The sequence below is a fragment of the Musa acuminata genome, chromosome BXJ3-4, assembly GCF_036884655.1.
Source record: "Musa acuminata AAA Group cultivar baxijiao chromosome BXJ3-4, Cavendish_Baxijiao_AAA, whole genome shotgun sequence".
In the NCBI taxonomy this organism is placed as follows: Eukaryota; Viridiplantae; Streptophyta; class Magnoliopsida; order Zingiberales; family Musaceae; genus Musa; species Musa acuminata.
In genome coordinates, this window is record NC_088352.1 from 47,496,133 (window position 1) to 47,515,689 (window position 19,557).

General features: G+C 40.0%; 5 protein-coding genes and 1 long non-coding RNA gene across 15 annotated transcripts; 1 reads left to right on the forward strand and 5 right to left on the reverse strand.

Annotated features, from left to right (window-relative positions):
• Window positions 1–609: 609 nt before the first annotated feature.
• Window positions 610–1,536, reverse strand: LOC135636830 (auxin-responsive protein SAUR32-like). The gene has a single exon (XM_065148905.1). It carries the CDS (start codon window positions 1,216–1,218, stop codon window positions 826–828), a length of 393 nt encoding a protein of 130 aa, XP_065004977.1. The 5' UTR covers window positions 1,219–1,536; the 3' UTR covers window positions 610–825.
• A 317-nt stretch (window positions 1,537–1,853) lies between these two features.
• On the reverse strand, window positions 1,854–2,839 carry LOC135636829 (uncharacterized). Its single transcript, XM_065148904.1, has one exon. It carries the CDS (start codon window positions 2,478–2,480, stop codon window positions 2,001–2,003), a length of 480 nt encoding a protein of 159 aa, XP_065004976.1. The 5' UTR covers window positions 2,481–2,839; the 3' UTR covers window positions 1,854–2,000.
• A 550-nt stretch (window positions 2,840–3,389) lies between these two features.
• LOC135636828 (cytochrome b5-like) lies at window positions 3,390–5,908 on the reverse strand. Its single transcript, XM_065148902.1, has 4 exons — window positions 5,759–5,908; window positions 5,564–5,675; window positions 3,960–4,026; window positions 3,390–3,759 (listed from the first exon to the last, which is right to left on the reverse strand). The coding sequence occupies exons 1-4, from the start codon at window positions 5,860–5,862 to the stop codon at window positions 3,509–3,511; spliced, it is 534 nt and encodes a 177-aa protein (XP_065004974.1). The 5' UTR covers window positions 5,863–5,908; the 3' UTR covers window positions 3,390–3,508.
• An 860-nt stretch (window positions 5,909–6,768) lies between these two features.
• Window positions 6,769–7,545, reverse strand: LOC135635064 (uncharacterized). Its single transcript, XR_010495543.1, has 2 exons — window positions 7,102–7,545; window positions 6,769–6,944 (listed from the first exon to the last, which is right to left on the reverse strand). It is a non-coding gene; the product is annotated as an uncharacterized LOC135635064 (long non-coding RNA).
• A 4,022-nt stretch (window positions 7,546–11,567) lies between these two features.
• Window positions 11,568–16,280, reverse strand: LOC103982335 (mitochondrial import inner membrane translocase subunit TIM23-1). 10 transcript variants are annotated; one of them, XM_009399239.3, is made up of 4 exons: window positions 15,570–15,709; window positions 13,384–13,478; window positions 12,310–12,549; window positions 11,568–12,225 (listed from the first exon to the last, which is right to left on the reverse strand). In XM_009399239.3, exons 2-4 carry the CDS (start codon window positions 13,437–13,439, stop codon window positions 11,742–11,744), a joined length of 780 nt encoding a protein of 259 aa, XP_009397514.2. In that variant the 5' UTR covers window positions 13,440–13,478; window positions 15,570–15,709; the 3' UTR covers window positions 11,568–11,741. The 10 variants fall into 10 exon arrangements, 8 of the variants coding, with proteins under 8 accessions (XP_009397514.2, XP_009397513.2, XP_018680932.2 ...); XM_009399238.3 differs by lacking the exon at window positions 15,570–15,709 and having other exon boundaries at window positions 12,310–12,869; window positions 13,384–13,484; XM_018825387.2 differs by lacking the exon at window positions 15,570–15,709 and having other exon boundaries at window positions 12,310–12,860; window positions 13,384–13,476.
• A 493-nt stretch (window positions 16,281–16,773) lies between these two features.
• Window positions 16,774–18,828, forward strand: LOC135634803 (uncharacterized). The gene is made up of 3 exons (XM_065145415.1): window positions 16,774–17,006; window positions 17,127–17,214; window positions 18,520–18,828. The coding sequence occupies exons 1-3, from the start codon at window positions 16,893–16,895 to the stop codon at window positions 18,648–18,650; spliced, it is 333 nt and encodes a 110-aa protein (XP_065001487.1). The 5' UTR covers window positions 16,774–16,892; the 3' UTR covers window positions 18,651–18,828.
• The last annotated feature ends 729 nt before the right edge of the window (window positions 18,829–19,557 follow it).

Below are 19,557 nucleotides of genomic sequence, written 5' to 3' on the forward strand. Positions count from 1 at the left end.
GGTATAATTTGATACCTTGTGACTAATAGTCTAATACCATATATTGTTATTTTTTATATGTTATAAGTCGCATTTATGATCATTTCATATTCTTAAGAGTTGACATAACATGATTCCTCTAACACATTTAATTTTAAAGGATTCTACACTTATCGTCGTACTACAATCGAAAACAAACTTAAGTATCCAAGAAATTTTATTGGATACACCCTTAATATAGTTTTGTATAATTCAATACTTTATAATAATTAGAGAGGATTCGATATCTCATCTGAATATGTTAGAAATCATTTATTATTTATAATGACGAGTGATTGTCTTTAATTTTTTTGATGGATAAATAGTGACAAGAGAGGCATATCGGTTGAAATATTTAGAGAAATATTTTATATTGTTTCAATAGTATATATACAAATGTTTAAAAATAATGACTGATTTATCCCAAAAAAATTCATTTTATGAGCTTTTTTACATGGGCAATCCACTCTTAGAATATTATTCTTTTTTAGAATATTATTTTATGTCTACTTGATGTAGAATTCATTTTTATTGTTGAAATGAAACAGTTAAAAATGAATTGAATTTGTGATTGGAATTGGAAAACGAATATATTTTTAACATGGGCTCTTAGTAGACCCAAAATTAATATGGAAACTTCACTACGAATCACTTATTATATTACAATACCTTAACATATTTATATATTTCCTACAAACATACATGTAAACTCGATTTCCTTATTTTTCCCTCCTTTATACATTAGTTTTCTTGGTCGTCGTCGTTAATCCACAATTAGACATCCAAGAAACCGGGCCTCTTCAACCATCAAGCTCCGAAGCAACCTGCGAAGTGGGGAAGATGGTGGTGGTGATGGTGATGGTGATGGTGATGGTGATGGTTGTGGTGGTGGTGATGGTGGCCAGCGCCGCCGCCTATCTCGCGGTCGATGGCGTCCTGAACGCGGCGGAAGTGCTCAATGCCGCAGGGGATGGCGATGGGCCCCGCCTGGTTGAATCCGTACTCCGCCGCCGCCTCGTCCAGAAGCTCCGTGAAGAGCGGGTGGCTGAGGTGCGCCACCGGCACCACGAACCGCTGCTGCTCCTCGCCTTCCGGTCCCACCCGGACCGCCATGCACCCCCTGGGCGGCGCCCCCGCCTCGGTCGCCGCCTTCTCCTTCCTCTCGTGGTGGTGGGCCATGCCAAGCTGCAGAAAGCTCATCGATCGACGGTGGTCTGCTTGGCGGTGGCAACTGTTCCCCTTCCTATTCTCTTCTTCTCCTCCTCCTGCTTCAATCCTCGTACAAAGAAAGAGAGAGAGCGTTTTCTTCTGATCCAAGGATTAAGTAGGCAACTATCGATCCAAATCTAAATCGAGCAGGCTTAGGACGGTAATGGAAGGACATATATATAGGAGGCGAGAGGCGGTGTGGCTTTTTGTGCGGTTTCGGCGTTGAGGAACGCTTTCCTTACCGGCTGATCAAGTCGACGCTCGTTTCTTCTACGTCTTATCCGTCTTCTCCGATCTGATCGCCGCGCGTCTCCTCTCACAGGCCGACGCATCTCCATCTTCTTCTTGGTTGACCAAAGACTTGAGATCATTGACTGGCCACCGAGTCGCGCACACGCGTGCCGACCCGTGACGGCCACGGGGCCCACGCGGAACACGATGGAGAAGCATGTGCAGCTCGTGTGGTTGGGTCGCTGAGTACCGGTCCAACACGTTTGGCTTTGACGGTCGCGGGACCCACTCGGAAGGTAGAACGGATCGGCCGACGACGTGAATAACGTGTGGTAATATACTCGAACTTAAATCGTTAATACTCCTTCAAACCTGCTAATAATAATGACTAATAGTGATTAATCAGAATTTATTGGACGGATTATAACGGGTATAGATATGTCGTCATCATTACATCGATACATAGTGATGGGCATAAATGTAATTGCACGAACAATTTAGACGGACACACAGTTCACATGGGAATGCATCTTCTGACGTCCTCAGGCACCCACCTCGACTTCAAGCTTCTTCTTCTCCTCCTCCTGCCCCTCCGCCTCGTCGACGAAGGCCGAGATGGGGAACGACCTCCCGATCCCCACCGCCGACTTGAAGTATATCTTCGCGGCATCGGCGTCGGTGATGCTCATCTCAGTGATGGGCACCCACAGCAGCACCTGCTTGCTCCTCACCCCCGTCATCTTCTTCATCTTCTTCATCTCCACGTACGCCGTCACCACCCTGTCGTACCTCACCCGAGTGTTGGTTCCGGTGAAGAAGTGCTCGTACGGCTCCTTCTGCTTCATCCACACGAAGCCCGTCGCCTGCACCCACCCGCACTCTTCGAGGTTCCTCAGCGGGAGGACTCCTTTCGGGAAGCCGACCGCCTCCAGCATCTTTACGGAGTGGCTGTGGCATTCTTCCGCGCCGTAGATGATCTCCGCGCCTTCCCTGTCCTCGTTGCTGATGACGAGGGAGCCCATGGCTAATGCAAGTTTTGGGATGCAAGCCTTGTCTTAGAGAGCTGTCATTTATACAAGCAGTTTGCGAGCAAGGGAAGGTGGAAGGTGGGGAAGTTGAGCTAATAGGAACAGTTAGGTCATCTAAGATGTGTCAAGGTGGGTACAAGGAAGTAGAGATCGCCACCTAATTTATATTCATCTAACAAATAGACTATGATTTCCATGAACTTGTTTGGTAATTACTTGGAATATTAGGAAGTCATCAAGAACCCTTTTAACATATCCTTCCACGTTCATCGATTTGCTCATATGTTGAAGCTGCACAAGAACAAAGCAAGTAATTGAATTGGCAACTTCATTAGTTCATCATTGGCAACCAGCCAACAGAGGATGGTGTTTGAGGACTGCTGGATCTATGAAGATGAGCAAACCTAAAATCTTGCGAGTACTTGACAAGGTTACAAGGATTGGTATCAGCAGATGTCTCAGACATCATTACTTTGAGTGACTGCAGAGCCTGCATGCAAGCTATGAAATACTAACCTCTTTTACAAGTTGATGCATCTAATGAATCTTTACAACCATAATATAAGACTAAAAATTCCCAGAAATCATATTTGGGAAGCAGCAAAGGGGTGCTCAATAACATTCTCAAGAGTATTAGTCAAATTCTTGGGTGAAATATGATGGCTACAAAAAAAGGAAGGTTTCCCAGCAACATAGCATGAGCAAAAATTAAGCTTCCAGCCAGAAATCACATGATAGCCAGTAAATCTGAGATTTCAAACAACAGCCATGCAGCAGTACACAATCAAGCACCAAAAAATTGTCAATGGACTATCAGCAGCTTTGGCAGATATCTCACCAACACAAGAAAATCACATTTCCATCAGAAAGAACCAAGTTGATGCAAATTTTAACCAACAGGCGTGAGAAGGCAATCACTGCATCACAGTAAGTAGCAATACATAATAGTTCAATAATTTCCAAGTCTTTAAATTGACTAATGTAGCGAATTTTGTAGAGGACGAATAATTATGACAGAATGCTTAATCTGCTTTGGTGAAGCGCCGGACAGCAAAGGCTAAGCCCAAAATCATTATGGGCACAAGGAACTGCAAAATTCTGATTACAAACTCTGAAGTTTTATCTGGATTGTAGGATGCTTGCTGAGGTGGTATGTAGGTGCCCTTTGTTGGAACTGTTGAAAGATCTACCTGCCCAATGTAGTACTTGGCCATCATATCCCTGGCAGAATTACTATGACCTATATCCTCGAAATCATTGGTGGCATCTTTTCCTGCAGAGAGATTCAGCAGAGAATTTTACTATACTTTGTAAACATAAAAGAACATAAACTTCTGAATTTTGACTGGTCTGATTATGATTCCTTTCGAGTAAAGCAGAGAAAGCATCCAACAAAAATCGTAATCACAAGGGACAGCAAGTTACAATACAAGGCAAGGGTCAAAAAGAAAAGGAAAAAGATTGAATTCTTACCGGTTACTGCTAGCAAAACCTCATCGCCACCAGGATGCTCATCCAAAAATGGGGTGACATCATAAACCTGAAACGATCAATCATTCACTGGCATTAGTCAGCAGTGAAAGAAAATGTGGTGAACATGTTTAGTGACAGCAATATGTGTTAAGCATGAGCACACAGGATTTTCACATAGAACCTCTTCGATGAGTAATAAAGCTAGAAGATAGCATAGAATATCAAACCAAGTATTACAGCTGATTCAGAAATTAAGTCAATAACACCCAGTTAAGTGCACAGGATCCTAGTCCAAAAAGTATTGGCAGTTTAACGACTACTTTAAATTCTGGAATTGGTTGTGATATTTGAATGTGCCTAAACATATCATCCTTTGATCACAAGGGATGCCTTAAATGGCTAAATATTTATTTAAAGAATAAAAAGGAGAAGGAAGAGGTTAAGGATACATATCATTACCATTATTCCATAATTTTTATAGTTTCTGAAGCCAGCCAGCTAGCTCGTGCATTACAGGTTTCACTAATACGAGACCAATTAAACTTATGCCTAAATCTATGAGGTTCAGGTTTTCATTTATGTTATGTGCTATAAGGATACAATTCGATATAACCCTTCAACCCATATGATACATGCTTCCCTCAAAAAATTGATAAAGAAAAAACATCATTTAGAATGAAATCTAGACAATCATAAACAATCACAATTAATTGATTAGAACTGCTAAATGCGAATAACTGTTGAAAGCTATACGATTTACTAAGCCATAAAAAAGTAACTCCAGAAAGTCTAGCTGTAGAGAATATTTGGTAGGACTATGTTACCAGAGATTATTAACATGCTATAAAATCAACCTGAAAAGAATTAGAAACTTGGAAAGATCATAGGGGTGCACAACACATTTGGTTGGAGGAATATCTGGCCAGAGACTAATGAAGTCTTAGTCAAGAGTGCATCTTGCCTACTTCTAGTCTCTTGCAAATTGAAGGGTCTTAATTGAAGCCAAGGCTACTCATGATTAAACTGACTACTGTATATGTATCTTTTTTTCACAAAAGAAGTGGTTGGTTTTGCCATCAAAACCCTTATAGTTTATAGCATGGGAAGATCCTTTAATATTTGACTTAAAAGGGATCATTTATTATAAACCCATATAAAATCAGGTACTAACATCCTTTGCCTATTGTTCTATATGCAGTTGGGTGTAACGTGAGGCCTTCACATCAAAATCAAATCTTTTGCTAAGTGCCCCAGATTCATACTGGTGAATAATTAATATTAACGGCAGCAAAGGTTACTGCGAACATGCCAAACCCTATTTGGGTGTCACGCAGCATAATCTTTATTAGCTAATAGGCAAATCATGTGTTCTTTCTACAACCAACTCTCCAAGAATCAACAATCCGAACCCTGTGAAATAAAGAACTCTTTTTCCCACCAAAATTTCCCCTTTCTCACAGATCTCAACTGAGCGACCTTCAAAATAAAGAGTACTTAATAGTTCTTGCCAGAAATTTCTAACGCCGACAAATCCATCAAAATCAACTAATCGAACACACACACACACACACACACACAGAATTGGTAGAAGAAAAAGGTAGGACCTTTCCGGAGATGATGAGCCAACAGTCTTTGGCGACGTTATGCTTGGAGACCTCATCGAAGCGATACACCTTGGAATCGGCCATTTCCTTGATGCAAAGATCGGATGCAAATCTGCAAAGCAAGGAACGAATTGCAGGTCACAAACCATGCAAAAGAGGATTAATAGAGCGACAGAGAGCTGGAAAACCTCTCACCTACTCCCAGGCTGTAGTCCACGATGGCTGCTGCGGCTGCGCCGTGAACTCCGCCATCTCCACGGAGTCGATTTATCATCTCCAAATGACGTATATGTCATCATCCTTTCTCGCAAATTACGGAAATATCCATCAGTCGGCACTTCGAAGGGCAAAACCTTTCCTCTTTATTGACTTACTACCCGTGAGGTACCTGCTTTCTAAATGGCGGTTGGGTCCGATCGACCATACGGGGTCCACATAATTCAATTTCTAGTCACTAATGCAGGTAGAGATTGGGTTCAATGCTTTTTGAATTTCCTGTAGCTTCATATTCATTTTTTTTTACTATTGATAATAAAATCCATAGTCCTTTTTTTCACTAGTAATTTTTTTTATTGATAATTAAAAAAAAAATATTTATAATCTTAATATTATCGATTTATTTTTTTTCCTAATAATCTCTTATTATCCTCAGTCAATATTGTTTTAGTTACCATCGATGTTACAATATTGCTCATTTTTAAGATCAATTGTCATCATCATCGTTTGTCGTCGATGTTATATGACCTCGACTATCAGGAGGAGGATATTTATAATGAATAATTTAAAAATATTTATATGAGATTATAAATAATCTTTTTTTATTAATTTAAAATAAAATAAAAATTAATTTATCCCATTATCTTAGGTAGAGATATCCCTACTTACATTGACACTTCTCCGACCTCTTACTTACCTTCAAAAGCATTGAAATAGTTGGAGATTAAATCGTTTGAATCCTAATATTGAAATACATTCAATTCAAGAATGAAGAAATTTATTATAGTTATTATTCTGTCATTCCTTTACAGTGTATTCTTCTTCTTTTTTTCTCCCTTAAAAAATTATTTTTTACATCGACAATACATTACGCTTTAAAAAAATCATTAGGCATATGGTTCAATTAGTTCCTTCATTAGTTCAATCAATAACTTAGTGATCGAGACTTGACCGGATAGAACAATGATACAACTTTGTTTGGAACACTGTTAGGGGCAATTTTCTTATATTTTCATGACAACCTTCCAATAAAAGAAACGAAGTGTTATGTATTTGGAAATTGCAGCCAAAGAAGAAAGTCAGATTCCTCACGTCTAATGCCGTAATACACTCGCAATTCGATCCTAGCAGCCATATGACCGGTTCAATTGTCAACATTATCATTCTGCCAAAATGAAGTTGATGTGAGCCACCCATAGTCAACTGTCTTGAGCAAATAAGAAGGCTTTTTTGTCAACCTCAGCTTACGTTGACCCTTCACCTTCTTTTCCGCTCCAAGAAAGCATTATCTATCAAGATGCTAAGGATCTCTATGTACTTACTGAGGTCATTACGGCAGAAGAGGAGACGGTACATTCTTTCTCCACAAACAAACTTTTCATTCTTTCTGGACCACGTAAGATATCCTTCAGCAACTTGGCATCAGTTCCCAATAGGACGGGTAAAGTCTTCCTTGTTTGGTTGCCTTTCAAGTTACATGCACTCTTTTCTGTGATAGCATCAACTCTTTCCCACTACAATCTGCATACAAGAGGAAATGCCAAAGTTTTAGGACATGTAGAAGGTGCACTGTGGCATTTATTTCATACGAAATCAACTTTCCTCAACATTAAAAACTCAGTTTGCATTAATGGTTCACCACACAACTTGGTACTGCAAGAAGCTTTCTCTCACATACTCGGGTGTGGTTGGCCATTAATTGTATAATTATGCTGTTAAGCAAAGGAAACATCAGAGATTTGACACTCACTTTCCCGGAAGGAGTTCCTGAAGGAGGTAAAATCTGACTTTAATAACATTTAGGAAAACAAATCCACAAGAATCCAATGCACAAATATACTGATCTACAGAAATCAGTTGTGATTTGTATAAAGAATACCTGCACCGAATAATACAGTGCGCTGTTTCATTCATCTTTGACGAAAATGCATGTTCACGTCTGTAAACGCTTGGCCGCTGCACAGGCAGCCTCAAGATCCCCAAGAAAGAAAAGGATTCTATCCGGAATCCCTGAGTGATGCTCTTCAACGCCTTGTAGAGGCGCTACATCATCGCAACTTTCATTTCTGAGATTGCGCATGCCCAGGTATTTTTGGATTTCACCTTGATGGATGAGATAGTAATCATTACCTTCTGTGATGATCCTTAGGCCCCTGAGATGCAATACCCAATTGTTTTGTTCTGAATAAGCAAAGAAGCAGAGATTTGATGCTAACTGGTATAGAAAATCTACAATGCTATCATCGAGCTACAAGCTCTAACATATGATGAAGTTAAAATTACTTTTCCAGACAAGAGCATAAAGTTTCCCCCTTGGGATGCTAAATTTTTAGTTGTTAAGACTTCTGACAATCTTAACCTTCAAGGAAAACCACTGCTTAAAAAGAATATCTTCTATGGGATGGCCAGAATTGAATAAGAATAATATGCCAAAGGGAAAATACCAGAGAAAGCATAGTCCAATTCGAGTCTCTGCTGTAATAATTAACTACAGAATCCTCAATTTAAGGTGATTTGTTATAAGAAGGTTGCACTAATTGTCAATCTGGTCTGGAATTAGTGATTGTGCCAAAACAAGTCACTTGCTTGTGAGAATGTATTACTGTATTAGATCTGATCACTGTTGAGGCTATTAAGCATCTTTCTTACAGTATCTGACAAGCCAATCTTGTCTGATAGTAGTCCTAGTCATAACAATAAAGTTTGACAAGGTTATCTGTCCTAATTTAAGGACCACATTAAGAGACCAAAAAATAAATCTCTTCAATACGAAAAAGAAAGGTGGATTTCCTAAGAAAGTAATCCTCATCCTGAATAGCCCTTATTCATAACAATTAACATTGCTAAGATTACCTGTATTAATTTGAGGACCACATCTAAAGACTCTGAAGAGACCAAAACAAAACTTCTCTTCGATATCAAGAATGGCATGGACATAGCAATTAGAAGGAAAGAAATGGGAACAGACACTCATATATCAAAAAGCATGTCCTTTTGATTCTCTTATAAAGGTTCTTTGGGGCCAGACAATAAAATTTCACTCAAAGATAGATAATTTGAGACAGTAACCTCTTTAATGAGACAAGTTAGTAATGTCTAGTGAAGATTTCTTTTCTCCAAATTACAAAAAAATAGAAAATTACTAGTCAGTTACTTCCGTTTATTAGACTAAGCTGGTTGATTCTTTTCTGCTTGTGAAACCTAATACTGCATATCCCTATCAGTTATTTATGTTAATTTAACATTAACATCTAACCTGGTAGGGCAGCAAAACAAAATTCTATATAACCCAAATTTATGATCAATGAGCATCCATACACAATCATTTTTAAGAGTAACTCAGATATGCATTCTTTACATACAGAAAAATATTAGCTGAGGAATCTCCAGCCCATGTTCCAATCAACCTATAATTATAAGTATACTTATAATGGAGACAGAAGTTCAACTATTTTTCAGTAACAATAATAAGTTGTTAAGCTTATCTATGCAGTCTGTGTGCTAAAATACCTCAGTCACAAGGGATTCTTAGTTCAAACAAATCTTTCTTTAGTATTTCAAGGAAAATCTTTGTGCAACTCCACTAATCAGATAAAGCAATTGGCATTTTGGGTTCACTTTTTACATAATGCATCAGTTCCCTACTGATGTTTATACCTAGGTGAAATTTCCAAGCTGTGGAAATATACTCACTCTTATTGCAGAAAATTGGTAAGATAGCTATCTACGTAATGCAACTGATTTTAGTAGGGAAACCAATTTTAGTTATCTTCTGATTATGTCCATGAGTAACATTGAGTTGATTAGATGTGTTATGTCCTTTAAATGCAGCATATTCCCATTGAAGCTATAACTTTGTCACAACTTACAGGCAAGTTTCCATACACCAGTCAATCTTGTTACTGGAGCTTTACTGAAGAAGATGTATAATACAGCTTTGAAGCATAAAACACTAAGAAAACATATTGCAACTTGCAACATGCACTAATCTACTAATTTAAGTCTTTATTTGATCTGCACTACAACCATCCATAATAATTAAGTGTTGCTAAGTTTTAATCACAAAGTAATTCGATACCAAGCTACATATATCTATACATATAGAACTCTGAAGCAATGTTTCTTAAGGTGATTTATAATGTCAACTTCTGTTTGCAGATCCTTTTTTAGAAAAGGAGGACGACACAAGATGAGCCAAAAACTTACAGTCCAAACCGGTCACATCGGTGTTGCACTATGTATACATCCTTCCAGGATTTGGGATCAATTGGGGCATAAAATGCTGCACAGTCTCCTCCCCATCTTTCCTTAAATAGGTTGGACCACAGTGCATCATCAGATGCCAATACCCTCCACTTTCTGCACACTAGATTTCAGCATGAATCAGTATTGAAAGCCTTTCGAAGGTAGATGCACCCACAGTGGTTACAATACCAAATTTATAATACAATAACTTGTGTACTAATTTTCTGCCTTGCTCCAGGAAGCACTATGATCAGAAGGATAACTTCACATAAGCAAGCATGCTATTTGGTGCCATAACATTCTATCACAGCAATTCTTAAGGATACGAACTGAAAGCTTCTATATACTTAGATAATTGAACCCCGAAAAAGAAGTGCTAAAAAATTGGATAATTAGTGAGCATGTCAAATTAAGCTGCCAGTGTATTAGTTTACAATACCTAAATGAACTAACACTCCTATCTGTCATTGCCATTTGTGATCCCAAAGCAAGTTCTTTTTGCGCCCAACGTGATCTACCAAGTACCAATTACACGTCTGACGAAGACATATATGAATTGCCGTGCAAACCTGTCCTTTTATTAACATCTAAAGTTGCTTGACACTTATCATGAATCAAGAAACGTATTTCCAGTACAAGCTACACAGATTTTACGATAATGTGTCTAATTCCATGGCGAACGGCATAAAGCTACAAAAAGTGGAAGGCAATTATGAAGAAACCGGCGTCGATTAGGGAGAATTCGGCAAGAACAAGAAACGCGAAGATCTGCTGCGAAAGGGTAATAAGAGGCGGACCGATGGCAGACCTTGGGGAGCAGCAGCGAGAGATCTATGGTTCAGCAGGTGGAAGATCTTGAGGCACAGCTCCCCCGGCAATCTCTCCATGCCCAAATCTCCTCACGAGAATTCCCAAGCGGCAGCGAGAGAAGAGAGAGAGGATGATGCTTCGGCCGAACGCTAGCATTGCAGCCCACACCCTTCCGCCCCGTCTCGTGATTGGATGCACCGACATGGGACCCAAAGGGCCATGAGACGCGCAAGACGCACCACGTCATTCCACGTGTGCGCGGATAAAGACGGATTTATTCTTAAATCAAAAGCATCCTCTAAATAGTCTAAATAAGCTGTAATTCCTCAAAAACACTAATTGAGAATTTGTCGAATTAAAAATAGTTTTCAAGATTTGATATATATATATTGAAGTAAAAAACGTAATTATAAATTGTAGATTGGACAAGTCGATCGGCGTAGTTCATCCCAAGTGTCCACCCTATTGCCTTTCATTCCAAGTTGACCCCTTCTGCAGCAAGAAGACAGCTTTTGTTCTTTCTCCTGCAATTTGTGATTTGTTTCTGTATGTCGATACCGTCGGTTTCAGCAACTCTAAGCGAGAAGCAAAAGTGATCGCCTCCGATTGACACTCGCATCATATCACAAATGTTGTTGTTGTACCTGTCATCTGTTACGTAAACACAATACAGCCGACCAACAGTAACCTATAGGAACTCAAAAGTAATGGATATGCCAATCTGGCATGCTAATTTAGAAACATAAAAGATCTCATCCACTGGCTCATAAATTATCTTCTGAAACCAAAGTTTGAGACACAGCTAATTATCCTGACCGATTCCTTTTTCTTAGTTAGCTCACCAAACTAAGAGATGAAATGAACATTCTTTTAGGCCACTTTTTTCTCGGAAAACATGTAGGTTTCATCACCAGTAGAAAAATCCAGATTGCTGCTCCGATTCATCTGTCTCATATCCATAATCATCAAGCAGCTTCGAACCCTCATGTTCGAAGCACTTGATCCTTGACGCCGATCTGACCACCTCATCGTCCACTTGAAGACCCAGGCAATCCTTCACGGTCAATCTTTCTAGCTTTCTGCAGCCATTTACGATCACCACCAACTCCTCCTTCGTCAAGTAGGATTTGCTCAGCTCCAAGTGGTTCAGGTCCGGAAGACAATCCACGATGGCCCTCGCGTCTTCCTTGCCGATCAGACCGCGCACCTTCAACCGGCCGAACCTGCTACAGTTACGGCCGATCACGGCGATCATCTCCAAGAAGGAGGAGGGCTTCGTCTCCATCTCGAGCTGCTCGAGGTCTCTCCATCGCCCGACGAGCTCCGGGATGAGCAGGTCGTCTTCTAGCATAAAGTTTTCAGGCAAAGCCAGACGCTTCAACCTCGGGCATCTGATGATAGGTATGTAAATCGTAACAGACATCGCCGGAGACGAAGAAGACGAGATGGAGAGAGGCGGTCATACTCGGACTCACTTCATCGAGACGAAGGTCAGGTCTTGGATCGACGCGCCGAAGGACAAGGGGAAGAGGAGCTCCGCCGCGGAGCCGCGGCTGCGGGCGACCACGAACCTCATGAAGGCGGAGAAGGAAAGGCTGCTGAGGCGGTAGCAAGAGTTGAAGCTCCTGGAGAAGTGGCTCCACGGCATGAAGTCAAGCGACCGGAAGTCGAGGCGCCGCCAGCAGCCGGGATCGAGGGAGGCGCGCCGCCAGCACCTGCAGACGAAGGGCACCGAGAGGGTGAGGTCGTGGAGGCCGAGCCGCCGGAAGATGTCGACCAGGCAGTCCACCGGCATCTCCTCCCACCTTCTTCCGCCCTCCATGTCGGGGGAGTCTTCGTTCAACGTTGCCCTTGGCGACTCGCTCTGCTTTGCGTTGATTGGATTATAAGCACAAATCGGTTCGATTTCGAATTCGCCCGATTGAATCAGCACATTCTCGTGCCAATTTGGGTTTATGTTTTCGGACCGGTCCACTTCGAGGCTCGGGTTCGAAGGTCTCATCTACCACAGGCTGAGCAGTGACGGCTGTCCAAACTAGGCCGGTGCAATTATTAGAGTGGTACCAACAAATCGATCAGCGAGGGTTCGAATCGAAATATATTACCAGTGACCGACTCCCTCCACCTAAATTATGTCCTCCATTCTTTTTGAGTGAAAAGAAAGATAAAAAAGATATAAAGTTTGGTGAGAAAAGACAGCACATGTTCAAATAGTTCCATGGTTCCCTGTGGAGGAGTTGCATGACAGGCAATAATTATATGGAGTTTCTCAGATTATATGACAGAAAAATGTTGGCAATTATTTTCAATGGATATCCTACGAGGATTCAATGTGTCGAAAAAAAATGCTGCATAATTAAGGTAAAATCAATTAAATTTGTGATACACAGTAACATTGTTTATTTCAATGAACAATAACTAAAGGTGAACTAAGTGAACATTTTGAGAGAACCTTAGCAAATAGAAAGAACTAACTTGTTGAGTTCATCTTATTTGTTGCATAACAAAATCTAAAGCTGATAGACATGTAATGAACATAATCAACTTACTTGGGTATAGTGATCAGGCAATTGACAACAGCAACAGGAGGACGTTGATCGGCCATCTGCTTCCATCTACCCAGTCTGACTATTACATATGTGGACTGCAAGGCAGAATCATAGAGTCCAGAGAAGATTCATAGGCATCATCCACAAGAAAGGGAACAAGCAACGGAGAAGAACAGAGAAAGGGAAGGCACGATGAAAGAACACGACCTAAGGAACAAACGAGAGAAAAATTACAAAGTTTATAGTGGAACACATAAGTCTGATTTAAATCAGAAAGCATTCTCATCCGGTAGGATAAAGTGGAGGTTTAATTAAGTTGACAAAAAGACCAGTCATCCAAAATCAAGCTGAAAACCTGAATTTTATAACCTCTAATGTGCCAAAGAATACTCCCTCGAAAGATTTAGCCATTCTGAAAACATCATCAGCTGAATATAAACAGCAAGTTGTTTATATTCCATTTTCTTCTAAATTGCTAATGGCATCAACTAGTTAGTGTAAGAATTATTTTCCTCCATCCCCTTGATATGACTGACCCAAATTAGTAGACCACATTTCCAGATTGTGAAGTTGAATCATCCCTAAATTATATTTCATCATGTCAGTGCTTAATCTGGTGAAGATGTCATCTAAATTATAGTTGGTAATCTTGCAACAATAGCTGGTTTCTTCTCTCTCAGTGTCTTACTCATACATTTATCTAATGCATAAGATTAAAGGTCAATACATTCTCTTCATGGCACAAACCAACCGTGTTTTAAAATGAAAATTAGGTGTCAGCATAGCAATTAAAATCTTAGACGAAGTAGATACCACGGTTAATTACTCAACATAGCTATTAAAATCCTATGAGCCAAAGAAGTGTATCATAAAAGACTGTAAAACAAGAAATTATTAACATCTGACTAATTTTTGTGATTATCCACTTTGGTCAAATTCATTTTACCCTATGCGCAAAGATATATTTTTATTACCATTTCTTTTTGAATAGTCCATCATATTATTGCAATAACTGAAATATAGTAATTCATGTCATTTCCTGGTACTGTCTCAAAATTGCCAAAAAAAGTAAATGATGTAGGATTTAATGCATGAGCAAGAAGAAAATCAAAAGACGAAAGAGTAAAGACTAGCATACGAATTGGAACATGAAAAAGTTACATGCCAAAAAACAACTTAGCTACAAATGTTAGAAAAAAATCCTTGGAAGTCATGAGAAGTTTCTAATGTGCCTCAAGGTGGGCTTAGATGTGAGGGAATCTATAAAAGGAATTATGTTTTGCCGGTGACAATTCCATGATAAGATATGTCAATACAATGTTAAAGTAAAACTGAAAAAATGATGCCAAGATGGCATGGTGGTGCTTTGTGTCTCTGAACTAATTAATGTTGAAGGACAACAATAAAATTTCCAGTTTAGCAAAAGATATGATTGTTCTTCATAATATTTTACATAAACAAAGAACAATGTCACTCTGATTACCTCCAAACTCCGAAACAAGTAACAGTGAAAAGAAAAATTCTATGCATTTTTCAGGACAATGCTTCCACCACCTACATATGAAAAATATACCTAGAATTCCTGTTAAACCAAATGAGCAAACAAATTACAATCAGTTCTAGTTATAAACACAAAAATAACTTTCGAGCAGCTCGACAATGGTGCCAATCCATAGAATGCATTCATTCAATAGGAAAAAAAAAAAAAAAGAGTCGATCCAACTTCACCAAGCAGAACCAATGGATCTTTTTATACGTCACGAGAAAGTAATGCCAAAAAAGTATAATCAACAACATCCTGAACTCATGGATGACAAGATCAGACAAGGAGCATGACAACATCTAATAGCCAAAAGAAAATCTTTGATCACAAAAAGAATACGGAAGACATTAGCAGGATTCTGACACACAAATGCAAGATCCAAGCAGCTAATGTTCTAATTGTACTTTACCACAAACAAGTAGCACAGGATTATCTTGACAAGCTCCTGATTCATGCAAGCAAAAATCCATAATATGTAAAACTTATCACTTGCGATCCTACATCAACTCAGTTGTTTCTAATAAGCTTATTGCAATAATCTTTCTGACCCTCCGGTCATTCCACCAAACGCGTTAAGGTCAAAATTTGGTATATCGATAACATAGACTTATCCGAAAGGACAAAAGAGAGGGAGAGATCGAACCCTAGATGGGCACGTATCTCCTCAAGACCTGCTTCCCCGCTACAGCAGCTCCAACCATGAGCCCGCCGATGGCGCCAGCGACGGCCGCCGACCGCGGCCCGTTGGCGGCCTTGAATACGGCCCCGGTACCGAGCCCGGCGACGACGCTGTTGACCCAGTCGTCGGTATCCCTCGCGGCAACCATCCCGCTCTCAAGCCCGGCGTACAAGAGGCCGATGACGCCGACGCGGTTGCCGATCCGGCGGCCATCCTGGCCGCAAGAGTTAAGGATGCGGTTGAGCCGGATCTTGACGGTGTCCCCAGGCTCAGCGGAGCGGAGAGAGCAGCGCAGGCCGAGCGAAGCGCCAGCAGCGGCGCCGGTGAGGTACCCGATGCCGGTGTAGTAGGTGAGGTTCTCGCCCCAGGAGCGGCGCTGGGCGACGGACTCCTCCTGGAAGAGGAACTCCGGCGAGGTGGGGAGGTCGTAGAGGGTTCGGTAGGGGATCTGCAATTCGTGGTAGGGGCTGTAAAGCCGCCGCCCGCCCGAACCCTGGCGATGATCGGCGTCGTCTCCTCCGTACGTCCTCGGATCGGCCATCTGCGATCTTCTTATCTCTTGGGTTACGGTGGATCTCTAGATAGTGGTGGCGGAGGAGGAGCTGCCGACGCCGCCGCCGGGGGTAAGGGTGGGAGACGAAGGCGGCGCGAATGGAGGGGGCTTCGGCAATTCTATCGAGGGTTTTTTTGTATGCCCTCAGAAATATCCGGGCTGTTTCGTGGGTCCCGCCGGAATCAGGAAGGAATCTTCCGGGTTGCGGTGTTTGCACGCGCGTATTGTCGCTTGTATTATTTATTTATTTTTTTATTTTTTGAACAAAAATTGGAGCCTAAGTCTAACTGATATATATATATATATATATATATATATATATATATATATATATATATATAATACAATGATTTTTCCGAAAAAGTTGGCTCTTTTTATCTATTCGATTCAATTTAAATTAGATTCGGAAATTTGTAATTAAGTTTGAGATAAAATAGTTAATATTCGTTGGATTTAAATATAAAATCTGGATAGTCAAATTAGATCTTTAAATATAGGAAAATTTATTATCTAAGGGAGATCAAAATATAAAAGAAAAATCATAATATAAAATAAATTAATAATGGGTTTTTTTTCGGAGCGTGAAAGGGAAGCCGATACGGAAGATAGATTAGGTACAAAGATTCGATGTCGCGAGCATATATATTGATAGCCAAAAGTATCCCCGTTTCTTGTGGTATTCTTGCCCTCAAGTCGGCGACGCTGTTGACTTGGCCTGAGAACTGCAGAGATTGATGGAGTTCTGCCCGATGTGTGGGAACCTGTTGCAGATCGAGCCGGCGGCGAGCGGGCGGAGGCTGCGCTTCTTTTGCCCCACCTGCCCTTACGTCTGCCCCGTCACCAACAAGGTGGCTCCTTTTCCGCATCATCTGCTGTCTCACTTCTCGTTTGTTATAACCCTGTCCATGCTCGCATTGTGTTTGTTGATTGGTGTTGACCCACTCTCTTGTTTTTCTTCCACCGTCCAGATCGTCAAGAAGCAGCATTTGGCGAAGAAAGAGTTGGAGACCATCTTCAGCGGAGCCGACGCCATGAAGTTTGCCCCCAAAACCGCAAGTATGTCATCTCTTTCACCCTTTTGCTATCACTTGCTTATTCTTCTCGGTTCTCGTTTCTTTTGGAACCCACTCAAGCAAAAACAAAACAAAACAAAAAAAAAACGGATTTTTAAGTCCAAACGCAAAAGGAAAACAGAAATAAGAGACGAATCACAATAGCAGAAGTTATAGATTTCTTATGTGGAGGATTTTCGCACGAAAAGACACCTGATAGGTGGAATGATTTTTTGCATTTTACTTGCTTGCTAAAATGCCGATGACAAGGTTTGAACAAACGGATTCTTTCAGCGTATGCAACAACACGTGGACAAACAACACTTTCTGTTAATGCCTGGTATAATATGCGTCAAAGCATGTCTTTGATCTACCTAAAGTACCAGCAATGAACATACATTGGTTGGAGTAATTTAATAATGATCTCGGATGGATGGATATAATTATGGGTTCTATTGGACTATAGGTACTTTCACATCCAATTGTAATCTGCATGTTAGGCATAGCATTTGACACTGTTCTGTTTCAAGCTCGAAACCAGGGAACCACTCTGTTGCGCCCATAGGAAAATCTATTGGTTCAAAGTTTAGATGATAAATAAGTTCATCCTTGCCCTTCTGTAATTAGCATGAAATAGTCTACTAAGTTGTAGGTTCGATTCAGGTTGGCACCCTTGAAAAGAGTACCAATCTTACATGTCTGTAATTAACATTACATGGTGAAACCTATCTGTTTTCTTATAGCGGGCACTTTCTTACTTTTAGCACCACTATTTTTTAGTTCCAACTAATTCAGGGGTAAAATGCATCTCTTTTCACAACAAAACACCTAGAACCTATTCCAATTGTTAGGCAATGCCACTTATGGTTTGTAATACTTAGACTGCCATATTTCAGTATTTTATTTGCGTATTTGGTAATATATTGCAGCCTTGATCATGAAGCAAAATTCAAAGTTAACATTCTTCATGGCCATGTCAGAAATTCTGTATATTATGTTACTAACTTATTTATTCAAACGCGTAATCTACAAGCACAGCAACATGCCAGCCATAAGCATCGATTCTCTGGAATGTGCTTTTCCCACATTGAAGTTTGTTGATGTCAATGTAATTAGTCAAATTAAGAACCATTGTCTCCTTTTCTATTGTTTCAATAAAGTCAATTTTTGTCTTCCTCTACGTCTTCCCAGAGCTGCTAATCGGGAAAGATAGAATACACATAAGTTGATTATAAATTTGTCCTTATAACTTGAAAGCATTAAATGATAAAAATGTGCACTCATGGATCTTTTATACTTTCTCCTGCAGCAACCTGTCCAAGATGTCACAATGGAGAGGCATTCTTCAGACAAATGCAAATTCGATCCGCTGATGAACCAATGACAACATTTTACAAGTGCTGCAATGATAATTGTCAACATGAATGGCGAGATGACTGATATACCAAACGTGACTATATCCAATGCCATCTAAGAGTGAAATTCCATGCATTTTTCTGGTTATCTATACTGTCTTATTAGATTATGGAGCTGACTCCAAGACAAGATATGAAAATCCAAAATATTAATACTAGGCATTTGTCAATTGAACTTATAATTTGAGTGGACGTTTACTTGATTGTGTCTCATAACTGTTTTTGAAAGTACAATTTGTCAAGACCTAAGGCAACCTCCTCATTATACCACTTAAAAAGTTTGTGTCGATTTGGTTTGTTCTTGTTCCTGATCAGATTAGAGACTACTATGTTGGTACCAGGAGTTGCTGCTATGAAAGAAATTTTTTGTGTGATCCTATTAAAAGATGAGAAAATTTTGTGCTTGCTATGATGATCAACCGATACACCTTTTGGTTGTGGCATACTTTGGTAAGTGCATTTGCACTTAGATGGTATATTTGAACTTTTAAGGTCAATTGTCCAATACAGCAGATGGCAAATTCTACTTTGACGGAAGATTTTTCAAAAATTTCAAACATTTTTTCTATATTGAGCTTTTAAGGCCAGCCTCATAACTCAGATACTTTAATATTTCATTCACTATCAGTAACATCTTGTAAATCTTCATATAGTATCAGTAACATCTTGTAAATCTTCAAACTTGTCTTACTTTGTAATATTTCATCTACTATTGATCGATGGATGAATTATAATCCTATTTTATCTTTGCAATTGTTTCCAGGCTATTGAAACTTATTTGCCTATAAGTTTTATGAAACTGTTTTTTAGGAGTTTATTGCTTCTGATGAAAACAAGAAGAATACCTGATAAGCAAAACATAATATGAGACTCACAGATGCAACATGATGTGTAGATAATTTAAGATTCAAAGGTAATCACAAGTGATGTGT